The following is a 21328-nucleotide window of genomic DNA, read 5'->3' as shown; positions in this document are numbered from 1 at the left end:
TGACTCAAATTCCATGTATGGGTCCTGAAGATCACGTTTGAAACATTTACAGGACAATGGATCGTGTGAAAGAGTCATCCAGTAAGGATTTACATGAAAAAAAGTTTCGCCAAGGAAATTTTCATGTTGTCATTAAAATTTATTTGATAAGAGTTATATGGAGGCAGATACATTGACTCAAATTCCATGTATGGGTCCTGAAGATCACGTTTGAAACATTTACAGGACAATGGATCGTGTGAAAGAGTCATCCAGTAAGGATTTACATGAAAAAAATTTCGCCAAGGAAATTTTCATGTTGTCATTAAAATTTATTTGATAAGAGTTATATGGAGGCGGATACATTGACTCAAATTCCATGTATGGGTCCTGAAGATCACGTTTGAAACATTTACAGGACAATGGATCGTGTGAAAGAGTCATCCAGTAAGGATTTACATGAAAAAAAGTTTCGCCAAGGAAATTTTCATGTTGTCATTAAAATTTATTTGATAAGAGTTATATGGAGGCAGATACATTGACTCAAATTCCATGTATGGGTCCTGAAGATCACGTTTGAAACATTTACAGGACAATGGATCGTGTGAAAGAGTCATCCAGTAAGGATTTACATGAAAAAAATTTCGCCAAGGAAATTTTCATGTTGTCATTAAAATTTATTTGATAAGAGTTATATGGAGGCAGATACATTGACTCAAATTCCATGTATGGGTCCTGAAGATCACGTTTGAAACATTTACAGGACAATGGATCGTGTGAAAGAGTCATCCAGTAAGGATTTACATGAAAAAAAGTTTCGCCAAGGAAATTTTCATGTTGTCATTAAAATTTATTTGATAAGAGTAATCTGGAGGCAGATACATTGACTCAAAATCCATGTATGGGTCCTGAAGATCAAGTTTGAAACATTTACAGGACAATGGATCGTGTGAAAGAGTCATCCAGTAAGGATTTACATGAAAAAAATTTCGCCAAGGAAATTTTCATGTTGTCATTAAAATTTATTTGATAAGAGTTATCTGGAGGCAGATACATTGACTCAATTTCCATGTATGGGTCCTGAAGATCACGTTTGAAACATTTACAGGACAATGGATCATGTGAAAGAGCCATCCAGTAAGGAATTACATAAAAAAAATTTTGCCAAGGAAATTTTCTCGTTGTCATTAAAATTCATTTGATAAGAGTTATATGGGGGCAGATACATTGACTCAAATTCCATGTATGGGTCCTGAAGATTACGTTTGAAACATTTACAGGACAATGGATCGTGTGAAAGAGTCATCCAGTAAGGATTTACATGAAAAAAAGTTTCGCCAAGGAAATTTTCATGTTGTCATTAAAATTTATTTGATAAGAGTTATATGGAGGCAGATACATTGACTCAAATTCCATGTATGGGTCCTGAAGATCACGTTTGAAACATTTACAGGACAATGGATCATGTGAAAGAGCCATCCAGTAAGGATTTACATGAAAAAATAATTCGCCATGGAAATTTTCTCGTTGTCATTAAAATTTATTTGATAAGAGTTATATGGAGGCAGATACATTGACTCAAATTCCATGTATGGGTCCTGAAGATCACGTTTGAAACATTTACAGGACAATGGATCGTGTGAAAGAGTCATCCAGTAAGGATTTACATGAAAAAAATTTCGCCAAAGAAAATTTTCATGTTGTCATTAAAATTTATTTGATAAGAGTTATATGGAGGCAGATACATTGACTCAAATTCCATGTATGGGTCCTGAAGATCACGTTTGAAACATTTACAGGACAATGGATCGTGTGAAAGAGCCATCCAGTAAGGAATTACATAAAAAAAATTTTGCCAAGGAAATTTTCTCGTTGTCATTAAAATTCATTTGATAAGAGTTATATGGGGGCAGATACATTGACTCAAATTCCATGTATGGGTCCTGAAGATCACGTTTGAAACATTTACAGGACAATGGATCGTGTGAAAGAGTCATCCAGTAAGGATTTACATGAAAAAAATTTCGCCAAGGAAATTTTCATGTTGTCATTAAAATTCATTTGATAAGAGTTATATGGAGGCAGATACATTGACTCAAATTTTATGTATGGGTCCTGAAGATCACGTTTGAAATATTCACCCCTATTCTGTACGTCGATCGATTCGAAATATTTCGATCGAATGTGCAATTTCCATTCTGCATTCCGTTCGAGTTGTGTATATCATTCGTTCGAGTTATTAAATTTTCGAACATTACTCGATCGACTTGCGTACGTATTACTGTGGTCGATCGAGTGATTGACAGCTGCCAAACCGTGTCTTACACGTTAAACGGGAACTATTCGTTGTTGACTAATCTTTAATCATTCTGATGAAAATAAAAATCAGTGCTAAAATAGTTGAATTTAAGTAAGAATTGAATGTTGGTGTTAGTAAAGTATAAATTTATAATTTATCAATTTATATATCGAGTGAGAAGAACACAATTCAAGAAAAGTTTCACAGACTGAATGATGGCTTCAGGCACAAGAATGAATTACAAATATTGCACACTGGGTTGCGGATTTGTGTCTTTTTCATTCATCAATCTTACTATTGTCGTTTTTGCTTGAGAAAAGTGAAAGTTTCACTAAGAAAAAATTTCACGAAACTAAGTTGGGCTCACACTTAGCAACGAGGATGTGAGCAAACGATATCAGAAACAGCATCAAGAAAGTAGATTCGAAACTGGCTTCAAACAAACAGTTTGACAACAGTGAGGGCGGAAATTGGTTAGCATTCAGTATGACACATGAAATCTGAAATCCGGCTTGAAATCTGATGATGTCATCTTTTCAAAACGATAGAAGCTTATTTTTAGGCACAACACAATCATAGAATTCAGTATATTTTCCGGTATAAGGTGTTGCAAAAATAATATTACAAGTTATATCTATATTATAATTCAATTATATCTATGGAGAATTAGACGTGCTGTACTATTTTGCTAATGAGATGAACTCCATAATAACATCAAAAGAACAAAACTAAATATTCCTTTTCGTGTAATACAACGAAAGGTAGGCACATAAACCGTGTTGAAAATTTTACAGAATATACATTTTCTGTTTGATGATAATTTACATCGGTACAGTTTAAACTTAAATCAAAATGACAGAGAGCTCCGAAGCGTGTATCGTTGTTTGTTTTCTTTTTATCATGGCGTTCGTGTAGTCAATAACGTAATAACATAATAATAGAGCAACTCATCGCACCCATACAACATCGATCATTGTAATTCCATCCAAGGTTTCGAGTAACCCACCACTCCGGGGAGAATAGGAATATTGTTGAAATTCGTCCAAATCATTATCCGTTCGTGAATGCTACTTTCTTAATTGAACAATAGTTTTCTCGCTGATTTCGGCTCGGTAGAATTCGATCAAACGCTGATGTTCAATAAGGCAACCTCTTAAAAATGTGAACTATCAAATCGGTGCTGACATCCGACAGTGAAAGATTAGCAAATGTAAGAAAACCTATCCGGATCTGATGGTGGCGGTTGACAAATACACGGCTGATTTGCGCCGGTTGTATCTCATAAAGTGACTGGTGTTACTTGCGAGGAATATAAGGTAAAAATCTAAGCAGAATCAGCTGCTTCACTTTCTGGCACTATGCGGTGCGTTACGTTAAGAATCGTTCCGCTGATATGATGGACGTTTGGATCGTCCCGTTTAAGGAATCACTGTTGGAATTATTCGATAGAGAACGCGTATCATTCGTACATGGTCGTTTCCCGATTGGCCAAGTTGATCGATCAATTGACGAAATGGTACGAATGGAAGAAACGAAAACGTATCAAGGGTAAGTTCTGCGTTCAGGATTATTACCAGGCGTTTTCACGCTTAACGATTTTTGCTTTGCAGTGGCGAAAACAATGACTCGAGCGGACTGTATCCAGAACGCTATGGCAGTGGTCGAGTTGTGTTGGACAATGCGCTACAGAACCGTCCCTATCAAGTATCCACTGCTGGAGATCATCGTTTAATTTAAAATTTTATAAATATGCAAATTTCAATTCAGTTTCAATATCAATATAATGTGGCATGCGGCAACGGAAAACTAACGCAATTGAGTCTGAATAAATTATTTGAAAAAATAGTTTACAAATACTGAACAAATTGTGAAAAAAAAATCAAATTTAGTAACTTTGTCGTTCCCGTAAAATCCGAATGATGGTTGAAAATTAATCTAGTCATTTCTTCACTTTCTCCATATTTATACCTACACGCAGAAAAAAAAATTGTAAAAATAATAAAATTTGAGTTTCACCCAACGAATATTTTTGTTGAAATAGTGACAAAAGAAAATCTGGTTTGATATTGCAAATATGCTACTTGAAACTACAAAACTTGATAGTTTATTTTTCTCGGTGGATTAGTTTGTTTCAACCAATAGTTTGATAAAAACAACAAATATTTTTCTTGTGCGTTCCTGTCAATTTCGTGACAAACAGTTTCACAGTAAATTCAATTTGAAAAAATAGTTTAAAATGAAACGAACTCTAGTAAAAGTCAATAATTGTAGCGCTTTAGATTCACAAAACCTTTTAGTTGAAATAAATTTCCTTGAAATTAGTTATTGCAACTAACGCTTTTGATTGTTGAAACCATAGATTTTTGTTTGATTTTAGGAATAAAATGATTTCTTTCAAACTAATTTACAAAGTAATTTTTAGTACTACTTTTATTTGTTTTCAATTTACATATACAATTATTTTAAATTTTGCAATTTTTCAAAACTTTTAGCCGTTTTGTCGCTAGACGATCGAATTATTTACATACCATAATCAAGCCCTGGTTTTATTTTAATTTTTATAGCATCCAACGATTCGGTGCTCCATCAGTCAAAATAGAGATCCTGTATGAAATATTTTTTGCGAAGAAAATGTGTTATGTAATATTGTGCAATTTGTAAAATATTTCCAATTATCGATACATACACTTGAATTATTGATAATCCCCTAGGAAAATAAAGAAGTAGATAAACGTTACTTATAAAACTTGGAAAAAATTTTATCCGCGGGAGATAAAAAAATGCCCTGGATTATTCTCGTAGGAAAAAATGCTCTTGTTTATTAGAAATAAAACTGTTACGGTTCATTTGAACCGTTAACTTAGTTATATCAGTACACAAATGAGATCATAGATAAATTGAACCTATTTCTTTCTTGAAATAAAGATACAGCAGGATTGAGTCAACATGGATATTTCGTTAACGTCAATTCAACTTTGGTTGACATGTAATAAATAGTTTGTTTATTTCAACAAAAAATTCATCGGGTACAAATAAATTTTTCGTTTGGTTAAACCAAAGTTTAGATTCAAATCAAGCAGTGAGCATTTGTTATATTTAACAGAGAAATTGGTTCAAAACAATCATATTCTAGCCTGAAATGAACATAAATTATATTGAAAATTCTACTAACGGTTTTGTTATTTTAAACATGCTCCATTTCTCTGCGTGTAGGTCTGGATTAGTGTTGCCAGATCATTTTTTCAAAAATTATTCGGCGTAAAAATCTGTACCATATCGATATAAAGACTCAACTACATAAGTACCCGGAAAGCTCTCCCCATCCCTAAATGATATGGAATAAAAAACCAGGAAAATGTCACCGGGGCTCAATTCAGGGAGCATAAAAGGTCCCACGACAATTTTTCTCATGCTTAATAAAGCAAAAAACCAAAATCTGTATTCATCTGTATGATCCGCGATTTATCGGTATTTTAGAAGAACATTGCATTATAGAGGTCAAAAAATCGGGTATACCTGCCAACGTTGGTTTAGACAAAGTGCTTGACAATCATACATAATTGTCGATTGACTTTTAATTAGGGCGTGACAACAAGTGACAGTTTCTCTTTAATCACTCTCTCTTTCGATTATTGTGATGTGATTTTCTTTGATTTCACTACTCTGTTTCAAAGTCGAAGGTTTCGGGTAACATTTTATGCAAAGAGTTGAGTGATAAGCGAGGAAACCGCTTGGTAACTAATAGAAGAGAAAGTAAACAAAGAGAAATTGTCACTTGTTTATACGACCTTCTGAAAAATCAACCCAGAATTTTCCTGGTTTTTCGTTTGCGCGCACACGCAGATAAATCCCGGTTTTTTAAACAACAAAACGATTTTTTTTTCTCTCTACGTGTACGTGAATAATTACTTTATTGTTAGCTTGAACAAGTAATTTTTAAGTCTATTTTTTGACAACCTGGTTTTGAAAGTACAATGTGAGTGGAATTTCATTTTGTTCACAATTTGGTTAATATGTCTTACATCTGCAGGGAAAAGTCTGAAAAAAAGAACGACCAATAAAAAGCAATACGAAACATTAATAAAAGTCCTGGAAGACCGCCCGGATATCGCGAAAGGTTTCACTCGTCGAAACACAACTACGTTTTGGAGTGATTTGTCAATTCAACTAAACAGTTTGGGCCCGCCAATCCGCGATGGAAGTGGATGGAAAAAGGTATTTATGCTAGCATTGATCAGAAAAAAGAAACCTAAATTCATATTCTATAGGTGTGGGCCGATTATAAATCCGCTTTGAAAAAAAAACTTGCCCACAATAAGATGGAGTTTATGGCAACCGGAGGAGGACCGAATAAGCTCATTCAGCTTTCTGAATTGGAAGAGCAAGCGATTCAACTTTGCGGCCTGATAAACACGGTTGATGGAATTGGTTGCTTATCACAAGGTGTCCCAGACAAAGAGAATGTCGAATCCGGCAGCGAGTTATCCGATGAAAACATTATTGAGCCAACTATTTCAGTACAATGTCATGCGAACAAACGTCAGTCGGCGAGAGATCTGTTGGAACTTCAAATTACACAGCAAAAGGAGTTTCATATGGCTGTTGAAACCTTACTTACGGCAACAAATAAAAAAATTGACGATTTTGTTCATTACCAACGCCAATCTGCAAAAGCAATGCAATCTATAAATTCAACTCTTACGGAACAGATAAACGAACAAAAACGACACAACATGGAGATGGAAAAACTGAAACTACAGAAACTAGAGCTGAAAAGGAAAATGCTTGATATGCAAATCGACTACGTAAATAAGTCCCAATAAATTTTAATTTGTATCTGAATTTTAGAGTAGCTCATTTTTTTAATGTTTTGGAAACGATTTTGATACGGTTCAGGAGAAGTAATCATGTACAGAGATGCCAGGTCATTTTTTCAAAAATCTGTGATCAAACCCAAAACCTGTCTGTGAAAATCTGTGACCGTTTTCCGTACCCCAATAGCAGTTCGAAATCAAATTTGGTGAGCAAAAAAAAAAGGTCTCACCACCCATTTTCCGTACCACTTCAGCTGATCAAATTCAATTTAGTGAGCAAAAAAAACAAACCTCAACCGCTCTGTACTTTTTGGTGCTCAACTGTACTCGATTCACAAAATCTGTGAAAATCTGTGATTTATTCAAGAATCTGTGAAAATCTGTGATCATTTTCAGAAATCTGTGAAAATCTGTGAGGAAAACTCAAAATCTGTGAAACACAGATTAATCTGTGAACCTGACATCCCTGACCATGTATATGACTTTACAGACAAAATGTAGTGTTTTTGAATGCGCCAGAATTTCTCAATGATGCCTGATTCGAACTCAAGTCTTAGGAGCCAAAGTCTTAGGAGCCAAAGAGGAAGAAAGAAAGAGTTCGCGCGACAGAGTTCCGTTCATTTAAGTTCAGCAGAAAAATATCATGAATGTCAGAGAGAACTCGATGCGGCGCTCTCACTCTGACATATGTAATTTTTCTGCTGAGCTTAAATGGGTGGAGCTTTGTCTCACGACTCCTGGCGATCTGTGAAGTATCGCATTGCTTGCCGTCGCATGTCGCTTTGCCTCTGGTGTGGAACGGCTGAATACTATTGACTATGGGTACAATCTCATAAATGTAATTTTAAAGTTTGAATGGTCAGATTTTTATTTATTTACCATGCAATAACAATAAATCTCACAATGGCAATATCAGACCTGGGAACAACCATACTCCAAACAAATATTGTGAAGTGCACAGCATACATTAATTATTTGAGCTGCCTTTTTCGGTTCATAATGTAACTGTCTAGCACCAAGTAAACATCTAAACCGGTTTTTGAGTACACCGATTGTCCTTTCGATTATGCCTCGCCCCGCTGCATGCTTACGATTGAATCCACTCTCAATGCTGCCTTCTTCTGGAGATCTGAATGGTGTAACAAGCCATGGTTCCGAAGGATAATCTGCATCACCTATATGAAAACAATCAATTGAGCTCATCGACAATCTAAAAAATACAATAAATTTTACCTAAAATCTTGGTATTCACTTCACCATTCCTATGCAGTTGCTCGAAGAAAACACGAGCAGGACTCAAACGCCATATGTGAGAGTCATGATTTGATCCTTGAAAACTTGGATCAACAAAACGTATTCTCTGTTTATCATCACACATCTGTTCGAACAGATATTATTGCAATTTGTATTACATCAATATGTGATTGCTTACAATCATCACGTTGAGACTGTAGAATCCTTTACGATTATAAAACAAATTACGATTTTGCTTAGGAGGAATGATTTTAATATGTGAGCCATCCACGCACATTATTATCCCCGGAATACCACACTTTTGATAAAAACTTAGTTTTGCCCGACACTGTTCTTCTTCACTCATTTCCAGAGTTATCCATTTTGAACATATTTTACGTTCCAAAATTATCAGTACATCTGTCAGCACTTTCGAAAACGTTGACTGAGCAATCGCAATATGAAAATCTTGCCCGGTTCCATGCTGATAATTTCCTTCGGCAAAGAATCTCAAACATGCGGCAAGCTTCTCTTTTGTAGAAAGGCCATTTCTCCGTGGAATAAGAAATTCATCCTCTATTTCAGAAAGTACATACTGAAAAGCTTCTTTACTCAAACGAAAACATTTCAAAAACCTAGAAAAAAATCGTCGTCGTTGAAAATTTCAATTTAATTAAACAAGGACGTTTTCCGGCTTAGTCCCGACACGACACGCAAATAATAGATAGAATATTACCTTCTGCGTACGGCATAGTGCCAACATGAAATCAGTAGGATTATGTGCGAATCGACGTTACTGAATACTTACGAATCATCGGGAAGTTTCATTGGATCGGATAGTAAGCGGAAAGTTCTCCGTTCTTGACGAAGTAAGGCTACTTCTTCTTGCATCGCTAATATTGGCAACATTATCGAATTCATTTTAATTTTTCTCTATAATGCTATTTTTCAAATGGGAAACACTTCTGTTCGGTTTAGAATCGTTCTAATTTGTTTATACAAGTGTGAAGGTTTCGTTTACTTAGAAATTAATAATATAAAAAGAACGTGTAAGTAGTGTTGACAGTTTTGATAGTTAGTGTTCGAAATTTCAAGTGCTCCCAAACGAGAGTCGATCGAATCATACAAGTCGAACGGAATAAAGAATGCAAAATTCGAACTCGAACGAAAGTGTAGATTCGTTCGTATCACAAATCCGTCGGATTGCAGAATCGGGGTGATTTACAGGACAATGGATCGTGTGAAAGAGTCATCCAGTAAGGATTTACATGAAAAAAATTTCGCCAAGGAAATTTTCATGTTGTCATTAAAATTTATTTGATAAGAGTTATATGGGGGCAGATACAATGACTCAAATTCCATGTATGGGTCCTGAAGATCACGTTTGAAACATTTACAGGACAATGGATCGTGTGAAAGAGCCATCCAGTAAGGAATTACATAAAAAAAAATTTGCCAAGGAAATTTTCTCGTTGTCATTAAAATTCATTTGATAAGAGTTATATGGGGGCAGATACATTGACTCAAATTCCATGTATGGGTCCTGAAGATCACGTTTGAAACATTTACAGGACAATGGATCGTGTGAAAGAGTCATCCAGTAAGGATTTACATGAAAAAAAGTTTCGCTAAGGAAATTTTCATGTTGTCATTAAAATTTATTTGATAAGAGTTATATGAAGGCAGATACATTGACTCAAATTCCATGTATGGGTCCTGAAGATCACGTTTGAAACATTTACAGGACAATGGATCGTGTGAAAGAGTCATCCAGTAAGGATTTACATGAAAAAAAGTTTCGCTAAGGAAATTTTCATGTTGTCATTAAAATTTATTTGATAAGAGTTATATGAAGGCAGATACATTGACTCAAATTCCATGTATGGGTCCTGAAGATCACGTTTGAAACATTTACAGGACAATGGATCGTGTGAAAGAGTCATCCAGTAAGGATTTACATGAAAAAAAGTTTCGCCAAGGAAATTTTCATGTTGTCATTAAAATTTATTTGATAAGAGTTATATGGAGGCAGATACATTGACTCAAATTCCATGTATGGGTCCTGAAGATCACGTTTGAAACATTTACAGGACAATGGATCGTGTGAAAGAGTCATCCAGTAAGGATTTACATGAAAAAAATTTCGCCAAGGAAATTTTCATGTTGTCATTAAAATTTATTTGATAAGAGTTATCTGGAGGCAGATACATTGACTCAATTTCCATGTATGGGTCCTGAAGATCACGTTTGAAACATTTACAGGACAATGGATCATGTGAAAGAGCCATCCAGTAAGGACTAACATAAAAAAAATTTTAAAAGGAAATTTTCTCGTTGTCATTAAAATTCATTTGATAAGTGTTATATGGGGGCAGATACATTGACTCAAATTCCATGTATGGGTCCTGAAGATTACGTTTGAAACATTTACAGGACAATGGATCGTGTGAAAGAGTCATCCAGTAAGGATTTACATGAAAAAAAGTTTCGCCAAGGAAATTTTCATGTTGTCATTAGAATTTATTTGATAAGAGTTATATGGAGGCAGATACATTGACTCAAATTCCATGTATGGGTCCTGAAGATCACGTTTGAAACATTTACAGGACAATAAATCATGTGAAAGAGCCATCCAGTAAGGATTTACATGAAAAAATAATTCGCCATGGAAATTTTCTCGTTGTCATTAAAATTTATTTGATAAGAGTTATATGGAGGCAGATACATTGACTCAAATTCCATGTATGGGTCCTGAAGATCACGTTTGAAACATTTACAGGACAATGGATCGTGTGAAAGAGTCATCCAGTAAGGATTTACATGAAAAAAATTTCGCCAAGGAAATTTTCATGTTGTCATTAAAATTTATTTGATAAGAGTTATATGGAGGCAGATACATTGACTCAAATTCCATGTATGGGTCCAGAAGATCACGTTTGAAACATTTACAGGACAATGGATCGTGTGAAAGAGTCATCCAGTAAGGATTTACATGAAAAAAATTTCGCCAAGGAAATTTTCATGTTGTCATTAAAATTTATTTGATAAGAGTTATATGGAGGCAGATACATTGACTCAAATTCCATGTATGGGTCCTGAAGATCACGTTTGAAACATTTACAGGACAATGGATCGTGTGAAAGAGTCATCCAGTAAGGATTTACATAAAAAAAAAGTTTCGCCAAGGAAATTTTCATGTTGTCATTAAAATTTATTTGATAAGAGTTATATGGAGGCAGATACATTGACTCAAATTCCATGTATGGGTCCTGAAGATCACGTTTGAAACATTTAAAGGACAATGGATCGTGTGAACGAGCCATCCAGTAAGGATTTACATGAAAAAAAGTTTCGCCAAGGAAATTTTCATGTTGTCATTAAAATTTATTTGATAAGAGTTATATGGAGGCAGATACATTGACTCAAATTCCATGTATGGGTCCTGAAGATCACGTTTGAAATATTTACAGGACAATGGATCGTGTGAAAGAGTCATCCAGTAAGGATTTACATGAAAAAAATTTCGCCAAGGAAATTTTCATGTTGTCATTAAAATTTATTTGATAAGAGTTATCTGGAGGCAGATACATTGACTCAAATTCCATGTATGGGTCCTGAAGATCACGTTTGAAACATTTACAGGACAATGGATCATGTGAAAGAGCCATCCAGTAAGGATTTACATGAAAAAATAATTCGCCATGGAAATTTTCTCGTTGTCATTAAAATTTATTTGATAAGAGTTATATGGAGGCAGATACATTGACTCAAATTCCATGTATGGGTCCTAAAGATCACGTTTGAAACATTTACAGGACAATGGATCGTGTGAAAGAGTCATCCAGTAAGGATTTACATGAAAAAAAGTTTCGCCAAGGAAATTTTCATGTTGTCATTAAAATTTATTTGATAAGAGTTATATGGAGGCAGATACATTGACTCAAATTCCATGTATGGGTCCTGAAGATCACGTTTGAAACATTTACAGGACAATGGATCGTGTGAAAGAGTCATCCAGTAAGGAATTACATGAAAAAAAGTTTCGCCAAGGAAATTTTCATGTTGTCATTAAAATTTATTTGATAAGAGTTATATGGAGGCAGATACATTGACTCAAATTCCATGTATGGGTCCTGAAGATCACGTTTGAAATATTTACAGGACAATGGATCGTGTGAAAGAGTCATCCAGTAAGGAATTACATGAAAAAAAGTTTCGCCAAGGAAATTTTCATGTTGTCATTAAAATTTATTTGATAAGAGTTATATGGAGGCAGATACATTGACTCAAATTCCATGTATGGGTCCTGAAGATCACGTTTGAAATATTTACAGGACAATGGATCGTGTGAAAGAGTCATCCAGTAAGGAATTACATGAAAAAAAGTTTCGCCAAGGAAATTTTCATGTTGTCATTAAAATTTATTTGATAAGAGTTATATGGAGGCAGATACATTGACTCAAATTCCATGTATGGGTCCTGAAGATCACGTTTGAAATATTTACAGGACAATGGATCGTGTGAAAGAGTCATCCAGTAAGGAATTACATGAAAAAAAGTTTCGCCAAGGAAATTTTCATGTTGTCATTAAAATTTATTTGATAAGAGTTATATGGAGGCAGATACATTGACTAAATTCCATGTATGGGTCCTGAAGATCACGTTTGAAACATTTACAGGACAATGGATCGTGTGAAAGAGCCATCCAGTAAGGAATTACATAAAAAAAATTTTGCCAAGGAAATTTTCTCGTTGTCATTAAAATTCATTTGATAAGAGTAATATGGGGGCAGAAACATTGACTCAAATTCCATGTATGGGTCCTGAAGATTACGTTTGAAACATTTACAGGACAATGGATCGTGTGAAAGAGCCATCCAGTAAGGATTTACATAGAAAAAATTTTGCCATGGAAATTTTCTCGTTGTCATTAAAATTTATTTGATAAGAGTTATATGGAGGCAGATACATTAAATCAAATTCCATGTATGGGTCCTGAAGATCACGTTTGAAACATTTACAGGACAATGGATCGTGTGAAAGAGTCATCCAGTAAGGATTTACATGAAAAAAAGTTTCGCCAAGGAAATTTTCATGTTGTCATTAAAATCTATTTGATAAGAGTTATATGGAGGCAGATACATTGACTCAAATTCCATGTATGGGTCCTGAAGATCACGTTTGAAACATTTACAGGACAATGGATCATGTGAAAGAGCCATCCAGTAAGGATTTACATGAAAAAATAATTCGCCATGGAAGTTTTCTCGTTGTCATTAAAATTTATTTGATAAGAGTTATATGGAGGCAGATACATTGACTCAAATTCCATGTATGGGTCCTGAAGATCACGTTTGAAACATTTACAGGACAATGGATCGTGTGAAAGAGTCATCCAGTAAGGATTTACATGAAAAAAATTTCGAAAAAGAAAATTTTCATGTTGTCATTAAAATTTATTTGATAAGAGTTATATGGAGGCAGATACATTGACTCAAATTCCATGTATGGGTCCTGAAGATCACGTTTGAAACATTTACAGGACAATGGATCGTGTGAAAGAGTCATCCAGTAAGGATTTACATGAAAAAAATTTCGCCAAGGAAATTTTCATGTTGTCATTAAAATTTATTTGATAAGAGTTATATGGAGGCAGATACATTGACTCAAATTCCATGTATGGGTCCTGAAGATCACGTTTGAAACATTTACAGGACAATGGATCGTGTGAAAGAGTCATCCAGTAAGGATTTACATAAAAAAAAAGTTTCGCCAAGGAAATTTTCATGTTGTCATTAAAATTTATTTGATAAGAGTTATATGGAGGCAGATACATTGACTCAAATTCCATGTATGGGTCCTGAAGATCACGTTTGAAACATTTACAGGACAATGGATCGTGTGAAAGAGTCATCCAGTAAGGATTTACATGAAAAAAATTTCGCCAAGGAAATTTTCATGTTGTCATTAAAATATATTTGATAAGAGTTATCTGGAGGCAGATACATTGACTCAAATTCCATGTATGGGTCCTGAAGATCACGTTTGAAACATTTACAGGACAATGGATCGTGTGAAAGAGTCATCCAGTAAGGATTTACATGAAAAAAAGTTTCGCCAAGGAAATTTTCATGTTGTCATTAAAATTTATTTGATAAGAGTTATATGGAGGCAGATACATTGACTCAAATTCCATGTATGGGTCCTGAAGATCACGTTTGAAACATTTACAGGACAATGGATCGTGTGAAAGAGTCATCCAGTAAGGATTTACATGAAAAAAAGTTTCGCCAAGGAAATTTTCATGTTGTCATTAAAATTTATTTGATAAGAGTTATATGGAGGCAGATACATTGACTCAAATTCCATGTATGGGTCCTGAAGATCACGTTTGAAACATTTACAGGACAATGGATCGTGTGAAAGAGTCATCCAGTAAGGATTTACATGAAAAAAAGTTTCGCCAAGGAAATTTTCATGTTGTCATTAAAATTTATTTGATAAGAGTTATATGGAGGCAGATACATTGACTCAAATTCCATGTATGGGTCCTGAAGATCACGTTTGAAATATTTACAGGACAATGGATCGTGTGAAAGAGTCATCCAGTAAGGATTTACATGAAAAAAAGTTTCGCCAAGGAAATTTTCATGTTGTCATTAAAATTTATTTGATAAGAGTTATATGGAGGCAGATACATTGACTCAAATTCCATGTATGGGTCCTGAAGATCACGTTTGAAACATTTACAGGACAATGGATCGTGTGAAAGAGTCATCCAGTAAGGATTTACATGAAAAAAAGTTTCGCCAAGGAAATTTTCATGTTGTAATTAAAATTTATTTGATAAGAGTTATATGGAGGCAGATACATTGACTCAAATTCCATGTATGGGTCCTGAAGATCACGTTTGAAACATTTACAGGACAATGGGTCGTGTGAAAGAGCCATCCAGTAAGGATTTACATGAAAAGAAGTTTCGCCAAGGAAATTTTCATGTTGTCATTAAAATTTATTTGATAAGAGTTATATGGAGGCAGATACATTGACTCAAATTCCATGTATGGGTCCTGAAGATCACGTTTGAAATATTTACAGGACAATGGATCGTGTGAAAGAGTCATCCAGTAAGGATTTACATGAAAAAAAGTTTCGCCAAGGAAATTTTCATGTTGTCATTAAAATTTACTTGATAAGAGTTATATGGAGGCAGATACATTGACTCAAATTCCATGTATGGGTCCTGAAGATCACGTTTGAAATATTTACAGGACAATGGATCGTGTGAAAGAGTCATCCAGTAAGGATTTACATGAAAAAAATTTCGCCAAGGAAATTTTCATGTTGTCATTAAAATTTATTTGATAAGAGTTATATGGGGGCAGATACAATGACTAAATTCCATGTATGGGTCCTGAAGATCACGTTTGAAACATTTACAGGACAATGGATCGTGTGAAAGAGCCATCCAGTAAGGAATTACATAAAAAAAATTTTGCCAAGGAAATTTTCTCGTTGTCATTAAAATTCATTTGATAAGAGTAATATGGGGGCAGATACATTGACTCAAATTCCATGTATGGGTCCTGAAGATTACGTTTGAAACATTTACAGGACAATGGATCGTGTGAAAGAGCCATCCAGTAAGGATTTACATAGAAAAAATTTTGCCATGGAAATTTTCTCGTTGTCATTAAAATTTATTTGATAAGAGTTATATGGAGGCAGATACATTAAATCAAATTCCATGTATGGGTCCTGAAGATCACGTTTGAAACATTTACAGGACAATGGATCGTGTGAAAGAGTCATCCAGTAAGGATTTACATGAAAAAAAGTTTCGCCAAGGAAATTTTCATGTTGTCATTAAAATCTATTTGATAAGAGTTATATGGAGGCAGATACATTGACTCAAATTCCATGTATGGGTCCTGAAGATCACGTTTGAAACATTTACAGGACAATGGATCATGTGAAAGAGCCATCCAGTAAGGATTTACATGAAAAAATAATTCGCCATGGAAGTTTTCTCGTTGTCATTAAAATTTATTTGATAAGAGTTATATGGAGGCAGATACATTGACTCAAATTCCATGTATGGGTCCTGAAGATCACGTTTGAAACATTTACAGGACAATGGATCGTGTGAAAGAGTCATCCAGTAAGGATTTACATGAAAAAAATTTCGAAAAAGAAAATTTTCATGTTGTCATTAAAATTTATTTGATAAGAGTTATATGGAGGCAGATACATTGACTCAAATTCCATGTATGGGTCCTGAAGATCACGTTTGAAACATTTACAGGACAATGGATCGTGTGAAAGAGTCATCCAGTAAGGATTTACATGAAAAAAATTTCGCCAAGGAAATTTTCATGTTGTCATTAAAATTTATTTGATAAGAGTTATATGGAGGCAGATACATTGACTCAAATTCCATGTATGGGTCCTGAAGATCACGTTTGAAACATTTACAGGACAATGGATCGTGTGAAAGAGTCATCCAGTAAGGATTTACATAAAAAAAAAGTTTCGCCAAGGAAATTTTCATGTTGTCATTAAAATTTATTTGATAAGAGTTATATGGAGGCAGATACATTGACTCAAATTCCATGTATGGGTCCTGAAGATCACGTTTGAAACATTTACAGGACAATGGATCGTGTGAAAGAGTCATCCAGTAAGGATTTACATGAAAAAAATTTCGCCAAGGAAATTTTCATGTTGTCATTAAAATTTATTTGATAAGAGTTATATGGAGGCAGATACATTGACTCAAATTCCATGTATGGGTCCTGAAGATCACGTTTGAAACATTTACAGGACAATGGATCGTGTGAAAGAGTCATCCAGTAAGGATTTACATGAAAAAAAGTTTCGCCAAGGAAATTTTCATGTTGTCATTAAAATTTATTTGATAAGAGTTATATGGAGGCAGATACATTGACTCAAATTCCATGTATGGGTCCTGAAGATCACGTTTGAAACATTTACAGGACAATGGATCGTGTGAAAGAGTCATCCAGTAAGGATTTACATGAAAAAAAGTTTCGCCAAGGAAATTTTCATGTTGTCATTAAAATTTATTTGATAAGAGTTATATGGAGGCAGATACATTGACTCAAATTCCATGTATGGGTCCTGAAGATCACGTTTGAAACATTTACAGGACAATGGATCGTGTGAAAGAGTCATCCAGTAAGGATTTACATGAAAAAAAGTTTCGCCAAGGAAATTTTCATGTTGTCATTAAAATTTATTTGATAAGAGTTATATGGAGGCAGATACATTGACTCAAATTCCATGTATGGGTCCTGAAGATCACGTTTGAAATATTTACAGGACAATGGATCGTGTGAAAGAGTCATCCAGTAAGGATTTACATGAAAAAAAGTTTCGCCAAGGAAATTTTCATGTTGTCATTAAAATTTATTTGATAAGAGTTATATGGAGGCAGATACATTGACTCAAATTCCATGTATGGGTCCTGAAGATCACGTTTGAAACATTTACAGGACAATGGATCGTGTGAAAGAGTCATCCAGTAAGGATTTACATGAAAAAAAGTTTCGCCAAGGAAATTTTCATGTTGTAATTAAAATTTATTTGATAAGAGTTATATGGAGGCAGATACATTGACTCAAATTCCATGTATGGGTCCTGAAGATCACGTTTGAAACATTTACAGGACAATGGATCGTGTGAAAGAGCCATCCAGTAAGGATTTACATGAAAAGAAGTTTCGCCAAGGAAATTTTCATGTTGTCATTAAAATTTATTTGATAAGAGTTATATGGAGGCAGATACATTGACTCAAATTCCATGTATGGGTCCTGAAGATCACGCTTGAAATATTTACAGGACAATGGATCGTGTGAATGAGTCATCCAGTAAGGATTTACATGAAAAAAAGTTTCGCCAAGGAAATTTTCTCGTTGTCATTAAAATTTATTTGATAAGAGTTATCTGGAGGCAAATACATTGACTCAAATTCCATGTATGGGTCCTGAAGATCACGTTTGAAACATTTACAGGACAATGGATCATGTGAAAGAGCCATCCAGTAAGGATTTACATGAAAAAAAGTTTCGCCAAGGAAATTTTCATGTTGTCATTAAAATTTATTTGATAAGAGTTATATGGAGGCAGATACATTGACTCAAATTCCATGTATGGGTCCAGAAGATCACGTTTGAAACATTTACAGGACAATGGATAGTGTGAAAGAGTCATCCAGTAAGGATTTACATGAAAAAAAGTTTCGCCAAGGAAATTTTCATGTTGTCATTAAAATTTATTTGATAAGAGTTATATGGAGGCAGATACATTGACTCAAATTCCATGTATGGGTCCTGAAGATCACATTTGAAACATTTACAGGACAATGGATCGTGTGAAAGAGTCATCCAGTAAGGATTAACATGAAAAAAAGTTACGCCAAGGAAATTTTCATGTTGTCATTAAAATTTATTTGATAAGAGTTATATGGAGGCAGATACATTGACTCAAATTCCATGTATGGGTCCTGAAGATCACGTTTGAAACATTTACAGGACAATGGATCGTGTGAAAGAGTCATCCAGTAAGGATTTACATGAAAAAAAGTTTCGCCAAGGAAATTTTCATGTTGTCATTAAAATTTATTTGATAAGAGTTATATGGAGGCAGATACATTGACTCAAATTCCATGTATGGGTCCTGAAGATCACGTTTGAAACATTTACAGGACAATGGATCGTGTGAAAGAGCCATCCAGTAAGGATTTACATGAAAAGAAGTTTCGCCAAGGAAATTTTCATGTTGTCATTAAAATTTATTTGATAAGAGTTATATGGAGGCAGATACATTGACTCAAATTCCATGTATGGGTCCTGAAGATCACATTTGAAACATTTACAGGACAATGGATCGTGTGAATGAGTCATCCAGTAAGGATTAACATGAAAAAAAGTTACGCCAAGGAAATTTTCATGTTTTTTTTTTTTTTTCATAAATACGTTTATTTCATAGGCAATATACATAAGTTTTTCTTCGCCGTGGCATCTACAATACATAGTACTTTAAACCTAATACATTTCGAATATCCTATTAGTATGTTGGTATTCATTAGTTAATCTAAACACTGTTTTTATCAAGCGAGTTGCTATTATAAATTACATTAAATGAAATACATTTATTTTGTACATGATCTTATAACTATTTCAGGTTTGTTTGTATCAGTTCATCACTTTTATTTAATATAAGATAGCTGGCTATTGGTTGAGCTCATGGAAGAGAAAACAATCTAACATAAAATAAAATTTAAATTGGAACTCCAATGGACTTAATGAAATAATAAAGAAGTTTCATGTAAGGAACGTCACGACAAGCAAGAATGTCGCGAACTGGGACATTGGATAGTCTACCTTGGGTACGCAAGGAATTTATTAGTTGAGATCTGACATCACGATACTCCACGCATGTCCAAACAACATGGTCAATATCGCGGTAACCTTCGCCACAAGCACAATGATTAGTCTCGGAAAGTCCAATTCGAAGGAGATGTGCATCTAACGTGTAGTGATTGGACATGAGTCTGGACATCACACGAATGAAATCTCTACTCACATCCAGTCCCCTGAACCATGCCTTTGTCGATATTTTAGGAATAATTGAGTGCATCCACCGACCCAGATCATCTTTATCCCAAGAAGCTTGCCAGCTGGCAAGTGTTCTTTGGCGAGACGCGCTATAGAATTCATTGAAAGCAATTGGTCTCTCATAAATTTCACCCTCAATAGCACCACGTTTGGCTAAAATATCGGCTCTTTCATTGCCTGGAATGGAGCAATGAGCCGGAACCCAAACTATTGTGATTTGATAATTATTATTCAATATGACGTTCAGGCACTGTTTTATTTTGCCCAAGAAAAAAGGTTCATTTTTGCCAGCAGCCTTTGAGCGAATGGCTTCAATTGCACTCAGACTATCTGTGAAAAGAAAATAATGGTTTGGAGATAATGTGACGATTATACTCAAACTATAATGAACTGCTGCTAACTCTGCTATATAAACAGATGCAGGTTCTTGAAGCCTAAAGGAGACCGAAACATTATTGTTGAACATACCAAACCCTGTCGCTTCTTCAATTCGCGATCCGTCCGTGTAAAACATTTTCTTAGAGTCGATATGCCTGAACTTACTTGTAAATATTTTTGGGATTTCCAACGAGCGTAGGTGTTCCGGAATTCCACGCACTTCGCGCTGCATGGATGTGTCGAAAAATAAAGTTGAGTCAGGGACATTTAGGAGGCTGACACGGATAGGAATATATCTTGAAGGGTTGATTTCCTGTGACATATGGTTAAAATATACAGTCATGAATCTTGTTTGAGATTGAAGCTCAACTAGCCTTTCGAAGTTATTAATAACTAGGGGATTCAGTACCTCGCATCTTATTAGCAGTCGCGACGAAAGCTCCCAAAAACGATCCTTCAATGGAAGAACTCCCGCCAGAACTTCAAGACTCATTGTATGTGTCGAATGCATGCAGCCTAAAGCAATTCGCAAACAACGATATTGAATTCGCTCTAATTTGATAATATGAGAGTTTGCAGCGGAACGAAAGCAAACGCATCCATATTCCATCACTGAAAGTATCGTTGTCTGATACAATTTTATTAGATCTTCCGGATGAGCACCCCACCAAGATCCGGTTATTGTTCGAAGAAAATTTACTCTTTGTTGGCATTTTGTTATCAGAAACCTAATGTGTCCTCCCCACGTGCATTTGGAATCAAACCACACCCCGAGGTATTTGAAAGTCAAAACCTGTTGGATCATTCTTCCCATCATATGGAGCTGAAGCTGCGCGGGATCATGCTTTCTTGAAAAGACGACTAACTCTGTTTTCTCCGCAGAGAATTCGATACCAAGATGAACAGCCCAATCGGACAAGTTATCTAAGGTATCTTGCAATGGTTTATGCAGATCAATAGCTTTGGGTCCAGTAACTGAAACTACG

The 21328-nt window shown here is 34.9% G+C and overlaps 1 protein-coding gene across 1 annotated transcript; it reads left to right on the top strand.

The window, feature by feature from the left end:
- The first annotated feature begins 5224 nt into the window (after positions 1-5224).
- On the top strand, positions 5225-7120 carry LOC131426661 (uncharacterized). The gene is made up of 3 exons (XM_058589544.1): positions 5225-5264; positions 6309-6493; positions 6547-7120. The coding sequence occupies exons 1-3, from the start codon at positions 5225-5227 to the stop codon at positions 7099-7101; spliced, it is 780 nt and encodes a 259-aa protein (XP_058445527.1). The 3' UTR covers positions 7102-7120.
- Positions 7121-21328: the final 14208 nt, after the last annotated feature.

The sequence above is a fragment of the Malaya genurostris genome, chromosome 1, assembly GCF_030247185.1.
Source record: "Malaya genurostris strain Urasoe2022 chromosome 1, Malgen_1.1, whole genome shotgun sequence".
NCBI classification, from domain to species: domain Eukaryota; kingdom Metazoa; phylum Arthropoda; class Insecta; order Diptera; family Culicidae; genus Malaya; species Malaya genurostris.
This window is presented reverse-complemented; position numbering and strand designations above follow the sequence as displayed.